Genomic DNA, 23,925 nt, shown 5'->3' on the forward strand with positions numbered 1-23,925 from the left:
TTATCTTTTTTTTATCCTTTCATTTTTCAAAATTACTACTAAATTTGTGGAGCTTATATTATTCCACACATGGAATCTACATATTGAACGATGATTTAAAAAATTGAGAGAAAGGAAGAAAGAAAAAAGAAAAAAAAGAAAAAGGTGTAACATGTCTCTAACTAACGTGCTGAGTATCTCTGGGCACGTGTCGATGTGGGACAGTACCACCAAAATAGTGACTTACCAGTAAAAAAAAAAAAAAAAAAAAAATCTAACAAATAAATAGTCACAACCTTTATTAAAGTCGACAAATATCCCAGTTGCAACTTGCAAACTGACAAAAGTACAAAAACCAGGATCCGAGAACCGAGAGTGGTTTTGGATACGAATCCAAGCCCACCCACCCGAAATGTTTTGGTGGTTCTGTCCCACATCGACACGTTACCGAAACCATTGCCATTTGCCACTACCCAGTACCCACGGCTCTCTCTCTCTCTCTCTGTCTCACCGTTTCACAAATCACAGTGATATTTTGGAAAAGCAGCTATGGCGGAAGAGTTCTCGTTGGACGATCCCACTCAACTACTAGAAGCAGCTTCAGATTTCGCACTTTATCCTGGTACTTATTCTCCATTGCCTCTCTTTTCTTTTTTCTCCGTTTTATTCTATTTTCCCATTAAACAATCTAATAAAGTTTGCTAATTTCAGGTGCTCAAAACGACGCTTCCGCGAAGAACTTCCTTGACCGCTTCCCTCTTCCAGTCGTTATAAAGTAAAATTCTTCTTCAATGTCTCTTCACTTGCCCCATTGATTTTTGTTGGTTTTACAACCCATTGTAACTCTAATACTATATTTTTTGTTTTAAGGTCTTTCCTTCTTCCTGGGTTCTAAATGATAAAGTATTAAGTAAAGGATTAAATTCATTATTTTTATTTTATTTTAGCTTACGTTTTTGGATAGCGGTGATTTAACATTGGATAAGCTTGACTTTAGACTTTACGTGCTGGGTTTGTCGTAGGTCTGGCAATTTTTGATACGATCCGCAAATTCGATACGAAGCTAATACAAAATTAAATGGTTATGGTTAAGGAGTTTAATCATTTAATTAAATGGGTCAGATTAGGGTTGACTTACATTGTCTTATATCTATATGCTTCATCATGACTTGAATCCAACACACGACATAATGACGGGCAGTTTTTGACATGACCCACGAATTCGACATGAATTTAATACAAAATTAGAGAGTTAGAATTGAGGGGTTTGACCCATTTAATTAAATAGGCCGGGTTAGAGTACATCATCGATTATTCGAAAAGTTTATGAATTTAATCATTTTAATTAATATTTTAACACTCTCATTTCCCTTCTCTCAACAAATTATGGGTGGCAGTTCATGTTCTCATGTTGGTCAGGCCGGGCATGTGTATAAGACTATATAGGTCAACCCTAAAGTATGATGCCACCTGTTGTGTTGTTGCAAGGAAAATTATGCAGATTAAAGTTCTCTACGTTGGGATTCCCTTTGACATTGTTTTGGGTTCTAAAACATCTTTTGGAGTAGTGTGTTCATGTTTATATTTTTACCTAGTGCAGCGCATTACAGACCAAAGGAGATGTGCCTGGTATTGAGAATACTTTAGTTTCTTGTCTGGAAAGGATATTCCAAACAAAATATGGTGCCTCTCTGATCCCACATTATATGGTACGTATGCTTTTTCATGTTAACTCTTAATGCAACTTGCTTCTTTAGGCAGTGCAAGATTTTGGCGTAGAATGTTTGGTTTGAGTTTGATTAGCATTGTTCTACTCTTTTGCTCTTTCTTCAGTCCTTCGTGCAAGTTGGTCTGAAGGCTGATTCCCAAAGAGTGAGGTATTTAGCATGTAAAACGGTATGTACGCCCATTTCTTATGCATCTGTGACTGACTTTCTTTGAAGTTTCTGAAAAGTTAAATATTTGAGAATGGGACAAGCTTATGTATTTAAATTTGCTATGTATGTTTGTAGCTAATTTTCTTTTGTTGTTCAGAAACCTTTTTTTTTAATCATTGAATGTGTAAGCAACCATTTTAAAATCACATATCTGCCTTAGGTTTCTTGCTACAGTGGGAAATAGCTTTTCCCCTCCTTCACACCTGTTATTGTATCAGCCAGCATTCTGGCATTTTATAGTTATTGCCGTTTTGATTGTTCAATGAACTCTTTTGACGTAGCCCATGAGCAAGGCTGTGATGCTGCTTGAATGTTGGGTTCCCTAACTGAAGTGAAAGAGCCCTACGGACTTCTTTCTGCTATCTTCCAGTTGGGGCCCAAATGGCTTAGAGACCAATGGATTCCAATGGTGGCATGAGCATAACTAAGTAAACCTTTTCTTCTTTTCCTTTTCAATTATCCATTTGAAGGGTTGAAGCCTGGACCCCACTTTATACAAGCCAATAGGCACCACTTTGCTACAAAGACTAGTATTACTTGTAGTAAACTACTTTGCAACTGCATAAAATATTTGTTGGAAAGGAAGACGGGCAACATTAGAGCCAGTTTCTAAGAACAATTTTTAAGAACAATTTTTTTTATTTTTTTATTTTTTTATTTTATTTTTTTTAGCCTACTAGCCCCCTACCAACAAAATATTTTTGGCCTCTGGCCCCTGCCCCATTACTCATAATAGTTTATGGCTCCGTCCCTGATTAGTACTATTGGCTTTTGATAATACTTGTGGATGTTGACACTGTTAATAATGCCAAATTTGACAACTTTCTAGTTTCATTAAAGGCGATAAGTATCATGGAATTATAAGTCATCTCCTTTATGAGCGATTGAAAAAGTCACCTGGTTGGAGTTCCTATATATATATATATATATATATATGTGCTTGTATCACCATACTAGTTCATGTTGGTAAAGCGCAATTTATTTTAAAGATAACATGGAAGGTGTCATCTCCTCTTACTTCGATAAAATTTCATACCCGTGTGCGCTCACACACACTCATGTATTTAAGACATTGCTCTTGTATTTTCAAGTTTGTATTGGCCCTTGGATGTATGGTATACCATTGCTAATCTATATTGAGTGTGGTTTGAACTTCTGACCCCCAAGATTGATCACTTTCTTTTTAAAACAGATTTAACAACAATGAGGAACTTTAAGTCAATTGGATTAGAAAGAAGTGAGATTATCTTAGTTGAGAACAAAAGGCAAACATGAATGTGGATGTTATGACAAATTACAAGGTGGTGGATGACTTAATAGAAATGTTGTTGTACATAACATGCAATGGTTAAAAAAATTGTGAACTATATTTGCTTTGAAGCAGTTGGAAGGTCTTGATGAGTTTAGTTGGCTTAAAAATATAGGATTTGAGAAGTAAATAAGAGAGTGAGAGGATAGGTAGATGTTGTGCCCTTTGTGTGTTCTTTTCCTTTTTCACTTCACCTTTATACCCACCTTGCTAGTTTCTCTCCATGCTTGTTTCTGATTATGCATTTGAGAGATTGCTTAATCCTATCATAGTGCCGTACATGTCTATTGTTCAGAAACTGTTTGGTTGCCATTTGTTAGCCATGTTTAGTTAAATTTAATGTACATACTTTGTGAAATTATAACTAACACAAGTGGAAAAACTTCTGTGCTATGCCATTTACTATGACGTGGTAATAAATCTGCAGGTTACTTACTTTTTGGAGCATTCTGATGAAAAAGCTGTTTCTCCAGCAAGGCTAATAATTCACCATGGTTTATATCCTCTTTTGCTTGATTGCCTCCTTTATGGGTAAGAAATACTGCTTTATGCAATTTTGGTGCACACTAAGTGTTGGATATACTTGAAAATACCTGCATGATTGCCTCCTTTACGATATAGATACTGCTTTTAGCTATTGTGGTGCACACAACAGGCTGAATATCTTCTTCTGTTTGTATTTACTCTCTTTGATTATTTCTTGATTGACTTTATATTAGTGATGGTACTTGCTGAGTTATTATGTCATGTTATTACATTTTCTTTTGTTTCTACTACTCAGTCTCTCAATTTTTTTTTCTCTTTTTAAATTTTGTGTATTCAGTAACATGAAATATCACTCGATAAGAAAGGTGATGCACAAGACAAAATCAAGGAGTATAATTCATCCCCCCCCCAAAAAAATCAAGGAATATAATTACTATTAGGAAAGAGAAGACTACTAGAAACAAAGCACAAAAATGCTTGGAACGCAGAAATGAAAGAAAACCAAATCCTTGTCATTCATAGCAAGGTTTCCAAAGTTATTGCAGCACTCATAGTCTGCCTCTAAATGGGCTGATCTTAGTATACAGTTGAATGAGTTTGATCAAAATACTTTGAAAGATATGTTGAGTCTTTCTACAACTTCGAGCTACTTTAGCCCCTGCCCGCTTCTCTTTTCTGTTCTAGCACATTTCATTGTGTTACGATTACCAGCTTTAAAGTATATCAGAGACAGGTTTAAGGCCTTCCATCTTAAGTAGAACATCACTAACTTCAGCCCTATTGCTGCACTACGTCCAAAAGCGTTAGTAGAATAGGTAAATAATTTTGGCCATTCTGGACTGTTAAAATATATCTGCCCCCAGTTGATCCAGATTGCCAATATTGGACCACTAAAGATTTCTTCAGCTGAATTATGATTAGTAGATTTTGTATGTCTTCAATGTTGTACTTAAAAAAAAAGGTATGTCTTCAATGTTGTCATCGGAATTCATCCAAGCACAGGCTAGTACTAACCATTTATTGCACCTGATAAATGAAAGAGTTGACTACAAAATTTCTCTCTAGCATTGAATATCTTTGAGTACTGGGGGCATATCTCGGAGATAGTTTTGTGGGGCAAAATGAAACCATCTCTTCTCAAAGGACTCCTTTACTTTTTATATTTTGTTATATATTTGCTGTCTGCATTCAAACGAAACATGCTCAAGTTACAACTTTCAGTTTACTCTTTTAAGTTATATCCTGCATATGGATAAATTTGACATGTATTTCTCTTTGTTATGGTCTGTAGTGATGAACAAGTCGCAACTGCATCAATGGATGCAATCAAGAAATTAGCTGGTTCTTCTGAAGGCATGGTAGGACAAAGCTATTATTGATCTGCTCTATAGGGTCAAAATTCCTTTCATGTTGCATTATGTTGTAATTAGCCAAACTGTTAAGTGCCTTTTGTTATCCAAATTTATTCAGGACGTCATCTTCCCAGCTAATAACAATGAAGCTACACATCTTGGAAATATAGCAGCCCAATGTTCATCACTGGTATGCTAGTTGGTGCTTTGGGATTTAGATATAGTCATCGGATTCTAAGCAGCAGAAAGTTCCATGTTGAGCAAAAATTTTCAAGTAGTTTATCTTCATTTGTGGGTATACCCACACACACACCCACCCACCCACCCACACACACACACACACCCCATACCAAGGGGTTTGACGGTATCTTAGCTATCTAATACTGTTTTGCCATTAACAAGTATGTATGGCAGGAACATGCCATGGAAGTTTGTTAAATGGCACCTATTGTTTTGTTTTTGTAGCCTAGTATTTCTGTTGAAAACAAGCACTTCCCCCCCCTTTTTTAGAGAGAATTGGGGGGGTGGGTGGGGTGGTTTGAGGTCACATAAAATTTTGTTGCCGTCTTCGCCCATTTATTTTAGCTGCACAATTCTCTCATCAGTTACTTAAGTTTAGTTTCTACCAGGTGCCATAGCCTGAGTTTTTAAATGTCAATGAGCTATGCTTACCATAGTCATATCTGTGGTATCTGAATCATGATTATTTGCTTAATATTTGTATTCTTCCTTCTGACTATGAATAGTTTTTAGGGACGGGTTCGGGTTTTGGCTTTAATAGTGAAGCTATTCTCTGTTTCCAACTCTGTGGCATCAGTTATTTACAATTCAAATCTACTCAATCCATTTGAGGCGGCAATCAACAATTCAGATGATACCCTTGAAACATTAAGTGTTTTGGAGCTGTTGTATGAGGTTGGCTGTTGATTATCATTTCATATGATCTCTATCTCTCTGCACTTATTGACGTTTGCTATGAAGGGACATTTTTCATTGGAATATTGGCTGGAAATATCATGTGTCTTAACTTTTTTGTTACCAATATTGATACTTAATTGCAATGATTATGATGGTCTGCAAATTGTAATATCATCCATGGCAGTATTGCATATGAGCACAAAATATTGCATATAAAAAAAGAAGTATTGCATATGAGCACAAAATATATTAATATGATAAAGATTGTGGAAGGTAGCTTCATTGTCCTAGATGCAGTCTTTAATAAATTATATTGAAAAGTGTAGTAGTTTAATGTGCACGTTAAAATAACTTAAGAAATTAGGGCTTTGAATTATGGAACACATGGCAGAAGCTGTCTGACTGACAAGGATGTGTATCATACAAGACATGTCAGAGCAATTTGTGTTACCACATATTTCTCTACATTGAAATACATGGCAACTGGACTTTATGTTTTCCTTGAAGAATCTCATTCTGGTATCTTAATGATTTAAGTTTTATTTGTTTCAAGTGCCAGTACAATTCAATTCTCTGTTATATTTGTTATTTTACTACGTAAGATTAAATATAAAGGTAGTATGTTCTTGGTATGAATTGATTTATAACCGATTTTCACTCCACTCTTCACTTAATGGACATCTATGTTCCTTGATTTGTTAACTTATGCATTGAAATGCATTCTTATTATATGTGCCCAATGGATGAAGTTGGCAAACATTCAGCATGGAACAGAGTTCTTGTCGAGGACCACCCTTCTTCATTTACTTAGTTCTAAAATCAGGTACATGCTTGACTGAATGGTATTTGTTGGTAATGTTTTTTTTTGTACCCTTACATACTTATGCATGTGCTCACAAAAACTTTTCATTGTAGCAACACATCTACGGAATCTATTTTAAGATCAAGACCAATGATGATAAGTGGAAGGCTTTTATCCAAGGAGAATGTTTATATGTTTGTTGATGAATCCAGTAAGACTTCTAGCGTACTTGATACCGTTGAAATATGTTTTTATTTTTTTCAAGAATCCGACCTTTCTGGATATGTGAAGAGGTGTGGAATAACTGCTATTTCTTTTTTCCTCCTGATTATTAGATATACTGCAGCCTAGTTATAGATTGCCATTGTTGTGTATGACCTATTCACTCTATGTATTGCAGCTTCTAGAAAAACAAAAAGTTGTTGAGCATTACATTTTTTTTATTAAGTACTCGAAATATCATTAAAAGTGCAAGGCACCCTTGATATATAGGAAGTATACAATAGAAAACACTTAGTTAGAAGGAAAAAAAGAGAGTAAATCATGATAACTAATCATCAAAAGCAGTTATCCAAAGATATAGAGTATAGAAAAAAAAAATCCTTAATTTCCTCCAAAGTCCTCTCCCGATCTTCAAAACTTCTGTCATTCATTTCCCTTTATAGACACCATAATAGACATGAAGACACCATATTCCACGTAGCAGCACTCCGAGTGCTACTAGCAGTCCACCAACATGCATATAAGTCGGCTACTCATTTAGGCATAACCCAAGATAGCCCGAATCGACTGAAGAAATGATCCCATAAGGCCTCGGCAATCTCATAATGGAGAAGAAGGTGGTCCATAGACTTCTCATTCCTTTTACACATACAATACATATCAACCATGATGACATGTCGTTTCCTTAGATTGTCCATGATAAGGATTTTATTTAGGCCCGCCATATACTCTTCCAAGGAAAATGAGAGTAATCATTGTGAACCAAGACACTGTAGTAGGATCTAATAGCGAGCAAACCTCATTTAGAAGGAACCCACCAAAGCTTGTCTTCACCTACCTGTTTCATTGTAGCTGAATACAACACCCTGAAGAACGAGGTAAAGACGTCAACCTTCCAGTCGTGAGCTACTCTTGCAAAGTTCACATTCCATTAATTGGAACCACCCGAAATCTCCAAGTGAGCCGCAACAGAAGCATTTTTTTGCACAAGCAATTCCATATAAATTTGGAAAGGCTTCCTTAAGGGCCAATTTGCCGCACCACAGATCATGCTAGAAATTAAACTTGGAGCCATCTCCCACCTCAAATCTAGTATGGCTGGACTTCCTACAACCCCCCCCCCCCCTTTTTTTTTGATAAGTAGAACTTCCTACAACCCTTCTTAATATTCTTCTATAATCCCACTCCATACGTCACAGGAGGCTTATTAGAACACCACCCACCCTACGAACTACCAAATTTAGAGTCCCCACAACTCTCCACCAAGCCTCTCTCTCATGCACATACCGCCAAAGCCATTTCTCTAAGAGAGTATGATTAAACAGTAGCAAGTTTCGGACCCCCAACCCTCCCTCCGAGATTGGAGAGAAAACCTTAGATCGGCTTACCAAATGATATTGAACTCTTCGCCTAGTTCACCCCATAAGAAATTACGCTGAAGCTTTCAATACGGTTAGCAACACCCGCGGGGATAGGAAAGAGGGACATGAAGTACATAGGTAAATTGGAAAGTGTACTCTTAATAAGGGTGATCCTACCACCCTTAGACAAGTACATCATTTTTCAATTAGCCAACCGACACTCAATCTTTTCAATAACGCCATTCCAAATAGACTTAGCCTTGTAGGAGGCCCCCAACATAAGACTGGGATACTTCAAAGGCAAAGGGGAAACCCCACAACCCATAATGCCAGCCAACAACCCATCCACATCAGCAACATTACCCACAAGAACCAATTAGGACTTAGCCAAATTGACCTTCAAGCCCGAGATGGCTTCAAAACATAAAAAAAAAACACCGTAGATGATGAAGGTGATTTGGGTCAGCCCAACTAAAAATCAAAGTATCATCCGCAAACAAAAGTTGATATATATCAAACCTTGTCTCCATAGAAAAGCCAGATAACAATCCCCCAGTCACTGCAACGGAAATCATCCTACCCAAAGCTTCCACCACAATAACAAACAACAACGGAGACATAGGGTCCCCTTGTCTCAAGCCACGAGAGCTACTAAAAAAACCGGTGGGAGTGCCATTAACCAAAACCGAGAACCGCATTGTGGAAATACAATGAACAATCCAAGAACACCACTTCCCTCCAAAACCACACATTCTCAGCATGTACAACATAAAATCCTAATTAACATGATCATAGGCTTTTTCTAGGTCCAGCTTGCAAAGAACACTCACTCCCTAGATCTTAATCTACTATCAAGATATTCATTGGCAATAAGAATAGGATCTAGGATTTGCCTACCCTGGATTAAAACATTTTGCGACTTTGAGACAATCTTTTACAATACCATCTTAAGCTTGTTTGTGAAAATGTTAGCAATAATTTTGTAAATGTCACTCACAAGACTAATCGGGCGAAAGTTGTCGGGATCAACAACCCCTAGAATATTCGGGATGAGGGCGATAAAAGTAGCATTAAGGCTCCTTCCAAACTTATCCTCTAGCATGAAATTCACGAAAAGCCTTCATAATGTCTTCTTTTAACACTTGCCAACAAGCTTGGAAGAACGCCATAGAGTAGTTGTTAGGGCCCGACGCCTTGTCGCCATTCATTGCTTTCACTACCTCGAACACCTCTCTTTCCTAAATTCTCTCTCAACCAAGTAGTCTCAGCCTTACCAATAGAATCAAAGGAAATGCCATCCACCAAAGGCCGGCAACTAAATTGATTAGTATACAACTTTTTATAAAATTGGACAATGTGTTCGCGGATCTCCACCCGGTTGGTAGAAAGTGTGCCATCAATCAACAAGGAGTCTATGGAGTTCTTCCTCCTGTTTGATTTGGCCACTTTGTGAAAAAACTCCATGCACTTATCACCTCCCTTAGCCACAAATCCCTAAATTTTTGCTTCCAACTCACCTTCTCCATGAGAGTGGATCTCTCTACCTTGCTTACTACTACTTCCTTCATCCTCTCCTCATCACCTAATGTCCTCTCTTCTTCAATGGTACCAAAAGCACATACCTCTTCCAAAAGGATTTTTTTTTCTTTCTCCCTACATCGCCAAACACCTCCTCATTCCATCTCGTTAGATCAACTTTCAAAGCCTTGAGCTTGCTGGCCACAAAAAAGCTCGGAGAGCCTTGGAAGTGGTAAGAGTGACACCACTATTTCAACCTATCCACAAAACCCTCTGACTTCAGCCACATGTTTTCAAATTTGAAGTACCACTACCCCTATGAAAGTCACCACATTCAAGGAGAATCGGTAAATGATCTGAGCAAAGTCTAGGAAGTCTTCTCTGGGACAAGCCTGGAAATTGAGTTTCCCAAGCTGGAGATACAAGGAATCTGTCAATCCTGGACCAAGAGGAAGACTCCCGGTTATTCGACCAAGCATAAGAACCACTAACAAGAGGGAGGTCCATCAAGCCCTGATAAAAAATAAAGTTAGAGAACTCCATTGTAGTTGGGTATAAGCGAGTTGCTCCCGATGTCTCACTAGGGAAACAAGTGACGTTGAAATCACCCATAATGCACAAAGGCAGATTTCATCGACTAGGCATGCCAGCCAACTCATCCCACATAATCCTTCTATCCCTATCAGAATTAGGGCCATAGACACCCACAAAAGCCCAGGTGAAATGATCTTCAACGTTTCTGAAGGAAACAACCTGGGTAAACTCCCGCACATAGTCGTCGATCTTTTCTACCACCCTCCTATCACACATAATCAAAATGCCACCTGAAGCACCTTTGGAGTCCAAACAACACCAATCCACATGATGGCAACCCTACAAACTATGCACTACACTTCGAGAAATAACTTTCAGCTTAGTTTCTTGAAAACAAATAATGTTGGCTTTCCAATCTCTGAGTAAGTTTCTCACCCTTAAGCATTTGTTTCCTTCGTTCAATCCTCTCACATTCCAAGATAAGGGGTGTGTTTGGTAAAGTTTTTTGAGGTGAGTTTTTTTTTTGAATAGTAATAAGAAGTGATTGATGTGATATAACATAATATCAGAACAGAGGTCTTGAGTTCGAATATCACTTGTATTAAGCTTTATTTGTTGAATGGGACTTTAAGTCCATTGAGGATCAATTTAGGAAAATTAGAAATTGTTCCCGTAGGTGAGGTGGAAGATGTTGATAATTTGGCCCATATTCTTGGGTGTCGAGTTGTGTCTCTGCCGATGACTTATTTGGGTTTGCCGTTGGGAGCGTCTTTTAAAGCTACTTCTATTTGGAATGGAGTAATTGAGAAAGTGAAACATTGGTTAGTTGGTTGGAAGAAATTATATTTGTTTAAGGGTGGTCGGTTGACTCTGATTAAAAGTACTCTATGCAACATTCCTACGTATTATTTGTCGTTCCCCATTCTTGTGAGCGTGGCTCAGAGACTTGAGAGACTACAACGGGATTTCTTATGGAGTGGCATTGGGGATGAGGTAAAAGTTCATTTAGTAAACTGACACACTATTTGTACTCCAATTAAGGAAGGTGGTTTGGTGGTTCAAAATTTGATCCAATTTAATCGAGCTTTATTGGGGAAGTGGATGTGGAGATTGTTAAGGAGCGGGAGGCTTTATGGAGATCGATGATTGAAGTTAAGTATGGGAGTTTGAGGGGTGGCTGGTGTTCATTAGCGGCTGTGGGGTCTTATGGAGTGAGTGTCTGGAAGTATATTCGAAGGGGGTGGGATAATTTTTATAAGTTTGTGCGCATGGGGGTGGGAGATGGGTATAACGTACGGTTTTAGCATGATCTTTGGTGTGGAGATAGGCCGATAAAGCTTTGTTATCCAGTTTTGTTTAGTATTGCTCGTTTTAAAAGATGTCTGGGTGATAGATATTTTGTCTGTGGTAGATGGAGTTGCATATTGGAATGTTGTCTTTACACACCTTGCACAAGATTGGGAGGTGGAGATGGTCCTTTCCTTATATGAGTGGTTGTATTCTCATCGGATTCGGCATAGAGCGGTTGACAGGTTAGTGTGGAGTCTTTCTAAGAGGGGGCATTTTAAAGTGAAGTCTTTCTATAAAGCCTTAGCTAGTCAAGAGGTTGTCTCTTTTCCTTGGAAGAGTATTTGGTGTGTTAAGATCCCGTCTCGGGTGTCACTTTTTGTGTGGACAGTGGCATTAGAAAAGATCTTGATGCATGACAATCTGTGTAGGCGTCATATAGTGGTGGTTGAGCGGTGCTGTATGTGTAAGAAGAGTGGGGAATCCGTTGAACACCTTTTACTTCACTGTGATGTTGCAAGGGATATTTGGAGTTTTTTCTATAGTTTGTTTGGGGTAGAGTGGGTCATGCCGCGACGGGTGCTGGATTTGTTGAGTTGTTGGGGCAATTCGCTAGGTCGTGGTCAAGTTCAGCAAATTTGGAAGCAGGTTTTTTTGTGTCCTATAGGGTCTTTGGTGGGAGAGAAATGCTCGGTATTTTGAAGATGTAGAAATGCCAGTGTTGGAGTTGTGTCAAAATGTGCTTAATATGTTATTTGTATGGGCTTCGGCTCATCATAGCCCGACTCGTGTTACGTTTGCAAAGTTTTTAAGTTCTTGCTCTTTTGTTTCCTCTTTTTAGGGGCACTTTTGTATACTTTCTATATACTAGGGTTGCGCCCCTCTACGATTTTTAATGGGACAAAAATTTCCTACAAACCGGTTTGTAAGAAATTTTCTATAACCCACATATAAAAATGACATGTGTCCGTTGGTATGTGAGAAGCACATGTTATTTAAATAGTATGTACTTCTTACAATGCTATTTCTCAATCGGTGATTCCTCTTGTTGGGTTTCTCTCTTCCGGCGACAATGTGATTTTCTGAGTCGGCCTTCTCTCTTCCGATGACAATATGATTTTCTGAGTCGGCCGCTTGAGAGGTGGGTGGGTTTTGAGATGGAGAAAAGCTTTATCGTGGAGTCGAAGATTTTTGTCTTCTCGGCTCTGGATAGGGTGTCGTTGCTGAGGGTGGGGGAGAAGAGAAATAGTTTTTCCGGCAAAATCATCATCAGTTTTCAGTGCGCTGAGTGGCTTGCTTCGTCGTAGAGATTCTTGTAGGTTTTCTGGAAGATCTAGATTTCATCAAATCCTTCAGGGAAGGATCGAAAGTCTTGATTGCTTGGAGAGGTGAGAATCAAGCTGGCCGTTTCTTGGTGGCAGCAACTTTCGGTTTGGGTGGCTGGAAAGGTTTTATTGTGATCCCAGAGGGGCGTGGAGGGTCCCTATGGCACAAATTCTCCGGCGAGTTGAGAAAGGCCACATATTTTCTCTTTGCCAAATTGGGTTGCGGGTTTCGGTCCTTGCTTGCGTCAGTTAAGGAAGATGGAAAGGAAGAAGAGGTTTGGCCTGGTTTGGCTCCTTTGTGGAAGGGGCCCTCCTTTGTGGAGGTTCTTAGGTTAGGTTTAGTCTTTGCAGTGAAGAAGGTGCCCATCGTGGGGGGTCGTCAGTCCGGGGGGAGGTCTTCGCCGGCAGAGCGTGATTTTCTTCCGTCGGTAAGACGTGCAGAGGTTGAATTGAGATCAGCAGAGGCTGGTCCTTTGGGTAAAGACCGTTGTGTTGATGTAGGTTCCAGTGCTCGAAGTTCCTGATGTTGCAAGGAGGCGTGTTCGGTTGGGTGTTTGATGGGTCTAGGGTTTGCAACAAAACATGCTTCAGGAAGATTCTCAAGCATTTTGGCGTTTGGCTGGATTGGGAAAGCGGATTCTTTCAAACTTGGGCAGGAGCAGGACCTCCTCTGTTGGGCTAAGACGGTTATTGGACTGTGTGGGTTTTGGCCGAGTCTTTTAAGTTTTATGTGCTTAGAGGGCTTCGTCTTAGGGCTGGTTCTAGGAGGTTGGGCTTTTAGCCTAACACTAAAAAGGCTTTAAAGATGAGATATGGTCCAGGTTGTGGATCTGACGTTTACCCAGCGGGCTTGGAATCTGATACTTTGGGTTTGGGTCCTCAGGCCCCGGAAGCGTTGGATGGTGCTATTGAGTCTTTTCCGGCGATCAAGTTTGGCTCAATGTAGGTGAGGGCGTCTCTTCCGCTAGATTGTCAGAATGTAGTCATGCCCACCAGGGAAGCTTTGGACATTTTGGTTGGTACTTTTCCAGCGTTCAAGTCTGGCTCGTTGTTAGTGGGGGTTTCTTCTCTCGTCTCTTCGGTGGATATTCTGGTGTCATCTGATCAACCTGCCTTGGTTCGGCAAGTTGAGCTTCGTCAAGAGGTGACAATGACGGATGGCATGGGGTCTGTTCTTGTTGATGCTCCTTCTGAAGGTGCCGATCCTAGCTTGTGCGCAGCGTTGGTTGTTGGTCTAGGCTTGTGCATGGTCGATGGTCCTGACTCTTTTGACTCTTGTTCAGCAGTTGTGAATGCTACCTTTGGGGGTCCGGTTTTGGATTCAAAGGGGTTTGTGTTCTCTTCTTTGGGGGTGGCTGCGTTGGGAGAGAGGATTCGCCTTTCTCTTTCGGTGATGTCGGAGAGTGAGGCTCCCATTTACTCGTCCAAGTCCAAATCGATCCTGAGACATCACCAGAAATCGAAGGCTAATACTTCTCAGAGGGTTGTTTCTTTGTTCGATGAGGCGGTGACAGCTTTCAGGGCTTCGTCGACGTCGTGTCTGGGTTCTTCTTCTCAGGTTTTGGGCGGGACTGTGGTCCAGTCCTCACCGAAGCTAGGTGGGGGAGTGGGTAAGCCTCCTCCGTCTAGCTTTCTTCGGCGTGGTTTCCTCCTCCCCAGTGTTCCACCCCCTTTGAGTGGCTGTGCTTCTTCGACTACTGATAAGGGTGTAATTTTCAAATCGAATGGCTTGATCCAATCTTAGGAGTGGTCGGTTGGTTTTTGCCCGTCTGGTGAGATTTTTGTGTGGGGTCAGGGGGTTGAAGACAGGGTTGGGGAGGAAGGAGACTCTCCTTACCCTTTGGGTGTTTGTCTTCCCGACATGCCCTTGAATTGGGATTCGGATGGTGTTGAGGATGTTGACATGTCCTTCGCGTTGTTGGATGCAATGGAAGAGGATTTTCTTCAGGGTAATAAGGGTAAGCAGCTTAAGACTAGAGGGAGGAGAGAGTTGCAGAATTTGAAGAGCTCCATCAACTACAGTGATGAGAGCAAGCCCTCTAGGAGTAGGAGAGGAAAGGCTCAAGCTCTGTAGTGTTGAGTGCTCTTAGTGGGTTTTGGGTTCTAGGGTAGGTCTTTGTGGGTTTTGTGCTTTAGGGCTAAGGTCCTTGTGGGTTTCTTTCTTTTTGGGCTGTTTCTTTTTCTCTTTCTAGCTAGGTGCTTTCTTGTATACTTCCGTTGTACTTGGAGGCGCCTTACGCTTTTAATAAAACTCTTTATTACTTATCAAATAAAAAAATAGCATTAATAAAAAAACATTTGCTTCTCACATATTTAAAAGACACGTGTCATTTTTATATGTGGGTTATAAGAAATTTCCTACAAACCGGTTTGTGAGAAATTTCTGTCTTTTTTAATGATATGACATTATTTATCTTAAAAAAAAAAAGGGAGTTTAAATCCATAAGTGAGGAAGAATGTTAAAGTATTAATTAAAAATTCAGTATTTCCTATCAATTTAAGCTTTTGGAATAACTGGTAATTTAACACAGGTGTTAGAACCTCTAGATTATTACAGTTAATTTGTTTTTTTCTTTGGTCAGGATGCTTGTACAGTGTCGCTTGTTTTATTTTTATTTTTTTAATTTATATATTTTGGTACTTAGATTGGGTTGTAGTTTTAATGTCAAGCATTTGGAAAGAAAGGAATCAGTACCTCTTTGAGGATTGTGAGTCCAATGTGTTCCATTTAAAATCCACTTTTTTGAGATCTCTATTAGATTGGGCTGTAGTCTAATGTTCCTAATTTCTTTTTCTGATTAGTGTCTATGTTACTAATTTCTCCTCTTCGAATCTTCTAGATCTTGTCAACTTTTTAGATTTTAGACACCTTTAGGGTGGTTGTATCTCGTGTACGAGGGCTTTGCCTTTTTCTTTTAATAAAATATTGTTTATTAAAAAAAGATTGGTGTACTTAGTTTGGAGATAGCTTATAGATATAAATAAGTTTCATAATATTTTAAATTTGGGGCACCAATTGCACCTATTTAGGATCATTGTTAACTTGCACTGCATACAGATGCTTCTCTTTGTCGACCTGGTGTAGGATATGGGATTTATTACTGATAAGACAAACACGTTCTTCCATTAAAGTACTTATTAAAAAAAAAAACTTTGTTCCATTAAAGTATATTGGATTTCTGGAAACTTATGTTTGGGATTTCTTATTGTGCTAAGTTTTCTTCTGAATTCAGGTGTTAAAACTGTCATATCAGCCATTGATAAAATACTTGAGTCGTCAGAAAGTCGAGATACAGACGAAATTGAATCGGCACTTGACGCATTGGGTCAAATAGGGTCATGTAAGTATGTCACTCACTGCTGTAGGCATAGGTAGCTGTATCATACATGTCTGATCTTTTTTCTTTTTTCTTTTTATATTTAAGAAAATGGGCTCCTGTATTTTGTAAAAATTGCGTAGAAGAAGTGAAGTGTATTATGTCATATTGTTTGATGGTTTAATTCAGTATGTTAGTCACCATATCCACATATTCATTTCTCTCTTGGCCACAAACTCAATTATGTAGCAGAAGTTTTTTTGTGTTTTCCTCTTTATTTTGGGTTGCATTGGTCACATATTTGCCATCTGTTCCTCTCCTCATAACTAAGGGTCGGAGGATAAGATCACAGGTTCAATCTCGTATTGGTGCATGAGTTGTATATACCTTGAATGTTCAACGTAAATTCACCAACAGAAGTTACATACTCATCTCTGTTTTTATTCTAGGGAAAAGTTTGTCTCCATGTTAGAACGTGATTAAGGTGCAACATTCGCTCCCATGTCTATAGATCATGGGGGTTGAAATTCCACAATCCTGCCTGGTTATAAGCTGCCTTTCCCACCCATTTGACATTTATATTGAAAGTTTTGATCCTTTCTCATAACTGGTTGGGTTTCTCCAAGTAAATATTCAGGCATGGTTCCAGACAAATTGGTATTAAGCATTATTTATTTAGGTACAGGAAGCACGACAAATACAATTGTGCTAAACACTTCAGAGATGAGAACTATTCACTGTAAAAGTTGCAGTTCTGGCATTTTTTACTTGAAAGATGTCCATGGTTTGTTAGTTTATCTTGATCTTTTTTCTTCTTCTAGTTAGGTGTATCTCTTGTATACTTGCTATGTACTTGGGTTGTACCTTTGCGCTTGTTTATTGAATTTGGGTTTTACTACTACAAAATAAAAGGTTTTGTTATGTCTTTTATGGACAATGTTGCCTATTTTCTGAGAGTTTAAACTTTGAGGACAGAGGGATACTAACATAATATGAAAGGACAGATGGATACCAACATAATATCGAAGTCTTATTTCTTTAAGGCTTTGTGTTCCAATACTGGGAACCCCCCTTTGTTTCTTTTCTTTTCTTTTCTTTTTTGCTATTTCTTTCTAATTCTGTTTCTGTTTTGGGATCCATGTGCATTTTCGGGACTACTTGTCAGGTGATGTGTTAGTTTGATTAGTAATAAAATCAATCTCATTGAAAGCGTGAGGTGCTCCTAAGTATACATAAAGTATACAAAAGGAACAACCTAACTAGAAAGAGCAAAATGAAAAAGAAAATCACTAAATCTAATTGACAGAGGAGACACATACACCGCCATCCAAAGATACAAAGTTTCAAAGAATAAAGAAATAATATCCCCCATAGACCTCTCCTTATCCTCAAAATTTATATCATTCCTTTCCTTCCATAAACACCAAAAGAGGCACGTAGGCACCATTTTTCATAGCGCAACACTCCTTGGCCTACCAAAGGACCACCGACAATCATATAAATCAATGACACATCTAGGCATAACCCAGGACATCCCAAAGCGATTGAAAAAACCACTCCAAAAAGCAGTAGCCACATCACAATGAAGAAGAAGGTGGTCCACAAATTCCCCATTCCTCTTGCACATGCAACATCTGTCCATTACGATGACGTGCCGCCTCTTAAGATTATCCAAAGTGAGGATCTTATCTAGAGCCGCCGACCAAGCATAAAAGGTTGCCCTCGAAGGAGCCTGAGTCTTTCCAAACACTCTTCTAGGGGAAGTTGCTACCTTCCGAACAAGCCAAAGAGCTATATAAGGATTTAACCCTGAATAAACCTCTTTTGGAAGGATACAACCACAGCTTATCTACACATCCTCTTCTCACTTTATTGGAATGAAATACCTAGAAAAAAAGAGGCAAAGTCATCAACCTCCCAATCCTGTGGCGCTCTAGTGAAGCTCACATTCCACTGGTTGAAACCTTCCAAAACTCTAAATTATACGCAATAGAGGTGTCCCTCTCATGTTCAAGACCATATAAAACTGGAAATGCTACCTTTAGAGTTGTTTCCCCACACCACTGGTCACGCCAAAAGCTAGTCTTCGATCCATCCTCCACCTCAAAACTAGTAAAGCTGGAAAGTTTATACCACCCTTTCCTAATATTCTTCCACAACCCTACCCCAAAGACTCATGTGGGCTCTAGAGAACACCACCCTCAAGGTGATGTGTCACTATGCGTTTCATATACATTTTGGCCCACTTCTTGTCAGCGCTTTAGGGATAGATATGGTCACTAACATGTTTACTTGGAGTGTAATATGGCCAACTAAACATTCAATATGTGCGTGAGAAGTTTAAGAGTGTAGCTTAAAAGTTAAAAGGGTCCTACAATATGGCAAGCGTTGAAAAGGGTTCTGCAATCTGTTTCTTTTGAATTTATTTCATGCATGAAATGGTGCAGCTGCCTTTGATGTTAGCATCTGAATTTACTTTTGACATTGTTTTCATTCCTCAACAAAATTTACTTGTGTGGATCTGATTTTTTATTTTTTTTTTAAACTCTTTTTTTTTTAATGACATAAATGGCTGGAATTTGATTAAAGTAATGTTTGAAAGCATCTGAAACCCCCTACTTCCCCCAAGAAGAAATGAGGGTGAGAGTGTGTGTTTGTCTGCCTGATAAGTTTAGGAGTCTGAACTTCGGCAAGAAATTATTAACTTTAGAGGTTGTGTTGGTTTATTACTTATGATTGTACACTTTCACCTGTTTTTTGTATTAATTGTTGCGGCAATTTAGGTTTTCCCTTATGACTTCACAGATTTATGATGATTATTTGCTCACACCTTGAATTAAATTTACATTGAAAAAAAATTCCTGTGATGACTGACTAGTTAAATATCCCAAGTTTCATACTGTTGATGTTGGGATGAAGGATATCGTCCTCCTTGCTCGTTATCTTAAGTGCGCACTTTTAACAATTTGCTTAACTTCTAGTTTGCTTGCTTTTTTCTCAAACGCATATCTGCCATCTCTTACTATGCAAAATTAATATTTGCTTCTTTATGACGCTTTTAGTGATCCAAGGAGCTACATTACTACTTTCAAGTTCGCCACCGGCTGCAAGACATGTTATTCATTCTGCTTTAGATCGGCAAGGGCATGGCAAACAGCTGGTGAACATGCAGTTCCTTTCACATGATCTTTGTATTTATGCTTTTTTTTTGCCTGTCTTGAAAGTTGGTTATCACATACTAATTTGGTTCTAGAAATAGAATATTTTAAGATAAATAGGCTGCAGGCTATTACAGCGATTCATATGTCTGTAAAAGTAGGAGTAGAAAGAAGCTAATTTATGCCATGATTTATGGAAAAAAAACGATTGTTTCCTGTATCTTGGTGTGAGAAAAAAAGCGTGGCCTGTAAAAGGGAGAGAAGAGTTAACTCAGAATGTGCATTTGGATTGCCTTTATAACAAACTTGAAAAGGTGGATACGGATTACAAGATGATGGCATGGGATAAATGGCTACATGATTGTAAACTTTTGAATCTAGATCGAGGTTGTGAAGAGATCGGGGGGATATGATAATCTATCTAGCTCATCCAATCTTCTTGTATACTCATTAAACTGAGGAATGTTTTCCTAACAATGACCCTTTCTGTCACAGCATTATTCATGACTGCCATTTTTTGCTTGGTTCATGAAAACGTTTACAGACCTTCCCATTATCATTGCCTCTGCTCAAAATCCGTGAGGTTGCGCTCTCATAAAAACATCTTATTGTCCTACAATGTATTTATTGAGCTATGTGGCCTCATCTGTGCCAATACGGAAATGGGTCCAGCTTTTACGATTACAACTTCCTTACAAGCAATAAAGAGATAAGAGGAGGAGACATGATGGAAGTAGAATTTTTTTTATTTTTCTGCTACTATGTCAACTCAAAAGCAGATATGACCTTCACATGTCTCCCAGGTGTGACAATGATTTAAATCTGATGGGACTTGAGGAAACTAGAATTCTCAAATTAAATTTTCTTCAATGTTTATGTTAAATGGAATCCACTTCTGGTATGAACCCAAGTACTTCTCTATTATGTTGTTTGTTTGTCCATGCTTAATTCATGTAATTTTGTTAGATAGTTGTACCCATCAGAAAACAAGATAGACCAAACAAGAAAAAAGAAAAGAAAATATATTTTTTTTTTTTGAAACCAGGGTACAATATCTAGCTATTAAATTATCCATTTCAAATTTGGTCAAAGAGCATAAAATGGGATATAGCATGTGTCCCCAGCATTATGAGATTTATTTTTTTTTGAGGTCCCAGCATTATGACTGAAAGCTTTCAATTTTGTTGCAAGAAATCTTCTATTTAGAATTTTGAGCAAAAATGTTTTATTTACCATATCCTAGGCTTTTTGTATATTTCTGAAACATTCTTAAATGGCAAACATTATTAATCAAAAAAAAAATTCTTAAATGGCAAACACAGTCTGCACTGCATGCTCTTGGAAACATAGCAGGAGAATCAAGGCCGGAGAATAAAATTATACTAAGTGGAGATGCAGAAGAAAGCTTGCGACGCTTAATCTATGAAACAGCATCCAAGAGTTCAAAGCTGACACTGTCTGTAAGTAGTTGCTTGTTAATATGCTTTTCATTTTTTAATTATTCTTCTGCTCAGGTCATTTCAATCATTGGAAAATTCACCTTCTTCAGATGAGCATTTGGCTATCAGACTCCATATTTAGTCAAGGGTGCTAATTGTGTGTCTGTGTGTCTGCAGTTTGTGGGTTTCAGTCCTTTTGCATGAATTTAATAAAGTTTTTTTGGTCTTATGTACTCACTTTGATTGCACATTCTTCTATTTTGTTTAGGAACATGTTCATTTGGGTTCCCTATCACTTTTCATTTGCCTGCTCTTTAAAAAGTTCAGAAGTCTTACCAAGTTCTTGGTGCAATTGGCAGGGCCTTTTTTTGTCAATTCTTCAACAAGATCCGGAAATTCGTTTGGCGGTGAGAATTTCTTATGCATGAGCTATGGATTTTCTTTTTCCTTGCTGTGGCCATAGATTGAGATTTTTTGGAGCTGATGTATAATAAGGGTTTTCTTTTCATACTCGTTAATTGTAGTAACTCCATTAGGCGTCAGGGCTCCATTTCATATATTGTTAGTACTGGAAACCAAAACTTCTTGGATCTTAATTTTAGTAAATCTTTTTAGTTTATTTCTCTTTCATTTAATTGACTATTGGCATGGTTTGTAGTTAGGGATTGAAGGTTCTCTTATTTGTGTTTCTTGAACACATTATGTATCATTGGTTTTACTATTTCTTTCCTTGTGTTATGCCTAAGAATTTCCCCTTTAGGACACAGTGCAATTTTTTATGGGTGGGGATGGTAGGTAAACAACATTAGGTGAACTGAAAAAAGAGTTCCATGAATTGTTGTTGATGCTCCTCATTTGCTGCCAAAGGACAGAAGCAAAACCCAAAAAGAGAAAAATGTTGAACTTTATTGCAACAAACTGACCCTCATATTTGAAGACCTTTACTTGGCGTTTGCAGTTGTAAGTGACCCTTTATCAAGAAACATGCTGTAAGCTTTTATATATGAAATTTTCAGGGTTATAGAGTGGTAACTGGAATGGTGGCTCGGCCATGGTTTCTGATGGAGATTTGCTCAAAACAAGAGATAATAAATATAGTGACTGATGCAAATACGGAAACCACAAAAATAGGTCTGTTTTCTTGTCTCTGTGTATAATTATTAGTAATCATCACATTGCCTGTCTATGAATATTGTCTTTTGTATGCTGCTGTAATCAATTATAAGAGCTTTTCTATGATGGTTTGCTCAAGTGTGGTATTATAAGAATTAAGCAAAACCAATAATCTGTCATTGTTCCATTGTTGAAACCCATCCACTGAATGAAAACCAGTATTTATTGGGCTCTTGCCTGCATCGATACTTAAATCATTTTTCTTATTTATTTTAATTATTATAAGTTCATCAATACTTTCTGAATTTCTTAAACTCTAATTATGTTCAGTTATTTAATTTCTGGTTTCTTTTTGAGGAGGTGAGACAAAATGATCACTCTTCTTTTAGAATCTTCTTGCCAAATACTTTTCCAGTTTTAATTTCTATTAATCAAATCAGTAGTATATTTTTCAGGTATGGAAGCTAGATATAAATGTTGCCAGTCAATCCACAAGGCCTTTGTGTCCTCAAGTAAACTTATCAATGATCCTGCTCTTGCTGGATCAGTGGCCAAGGTTAGAGCTATTTTTTTTTTTTTCCTTAATTGTTATGCCCGTGGTTAGATCTACAATACATGGATGTTTTGGTTGGATTCCCTAACGACTCTAGGAGTAGTCACACCAGAATCTTACTTCTTTCTACATGATCGGCATGCCCAAATACATATTTTATGTAGAAGATTGGTCTATATTTAACCATGACCATGCTTCTGTCATGCTGCCTTCACATGTACAGCCAGGCATAGAGTAATGTAACTCTTCACACCTATTTATCACACTCATTTTACATCGGTTGATATAGGAAGCCAGTTAAAACAGGTCACGTCAACCAGTGTAAAATGAGTGATAAATAAGTACGAAGAGTAGCATTACTCGCTAGGCATATGTGGTTGTATGCATTAAATTGTTCAAGACAGAGTGAAATGAAAAACTTTGCCTATATAGCAAAGAAGGAACAAGTAATCATTTAAAAGGTGAATGAAGGAAAACCACTTAATTGTTGGGGAAGGGGTCTAGAATCACCAACCAGTTGAAATTTTAAAAGGCAAGAAAGAATTGAGTTCATCAACTCTGGTGTTTTTGTTTGTTTTTTCTCTTTTTTTCTTTTTCAATGACACGATACTTTTTCTCCCTTTGCAGTTGCAGGATGCAGTAAGAGATGGTCCATATCTTTCTAGAAAGCAACTTGATGCTCAACCCATCGTGAAGACAGCTGAGAGATTTTAGATATTTAGCCTGCTGGAGTAAAGCCAATTCCTTGCAAATTGGTATACAAGGTGAGGCGGCAAAGTTGTAGACATTCATCTGCCAACAATATTATCTATATCTCATCAGTTTTGAGGATGACATAAACATTGTAAATATATATACCTGTGACACAAGATTTGTTCCTTTTGGTTGTCATGGGGCTATAGCTTCATAGATCTTCCTGTCAGACGAATTGCAAAGCTACCTTTATGTGAAAGTAAACATGAAGTTTTGAGGCATATAAAGAGTAGGAGCTCGGCTATCATTTCTTCTGATTATTCAATGAAATAATACTAGGACGACTGGACCAAAAGAAATGTGAAACTACTACATGACTTCTTTGATGCTTCACAAGGCATCAAGGACTCAAAAGGAGTGAGACCACAAGGGTCCAGATTGTAACAACAAATAAAGAAAAAGAAATGTTGTTAGGATGGCCCAACTACTCCTGGAAAGAGCATTCTCATCAAATTAGGCTCTTATTTATTTTTATTTATTTATTGTGTGTGTGTATGTGTGTGTGTGAGAGAGAGAGAGAGAGCTAATATACTGAAATGGTCTAAAATGAGTTCTAGCAGCC

The 23,925-nt window shown here is 38.2% G+C and overlaps 1 protein-coding gene across 1 annotated transcript; it reads left to right on the plus strand.

The window, feature by feature from the left end:
• The first annotated feature begins 366 nt into the window (after window positions 1-366).
• LOC133875305 (uncharacterized) lies at window positions 367-23,590 on the plus strand. The gene is made up of 17 exons (XM_062313397.1): window positions 367-601; window positions 691-754; window positions 1,580-1,688; window positions 1,813-1,875; window positions 3,653-3,756; window positions 5,003-5,069; window positions 5,182-5,253; window positions 5,817-5,978; window positions 6,731-6,804; window positions 6,897-6,994; window positions 16,264-16,371; window positions 19,410-19,507; window positions 20,828-20,965; window positions 21,304-21,351; window positions 21,961-22,075; window positions 22,513-22,613; window positions 23,238-23,590. The coding sequence occupies exons 1-17, from the start codon at window positions 529-531 to the stop codon at window positions 23,322-23,324; spliced, it is 1,581 nt and encodes a 526-aa protein (XP_062169381.1). The 5' UTR covers window positions 367-528; the 3' UTR covers window positions 23,325-23,590.
• Window positions 23,591-23,925: the final 335 nt, after the last annotated feature.

Source organism: Alnus glutinosa, chromosome 8, assembly GCF_958979055.1.
Source record: "Alnus glutinosa chromosome 8, dhAlnGlut1.1, whole genome shotgun sequence".
Lineage (NCBI taxonomy): Eukaryota > Viridiplantae > Streptophyta > Magnoliopsida > Fagales > Betulaceae > Alnus > Alnus glutinosa.

Coding starts and splice junctions, on each gene's coding strand:
- LOC133875305 (XM_062313397.1), top strand. CDS start 529: ATGGCGGAAGAGTTCTCGTTGGACGATCCCACTCAACTACTAGAAGCA. Junction 5,254..5,816: donor CAGCCCAATGTTCATCACTG/GTATGCTAGTTG, acceptor AATAGTTTTTAG/GGACGGGTTCGGGTTTTGGC. Junction 16,372..19,409: donor ATTGGGTCAAATAGGGTCAT/GTAAGTATGTCA, acceptor TGACGCTTTTAG/TGATCCAAGGAGCTACATTA.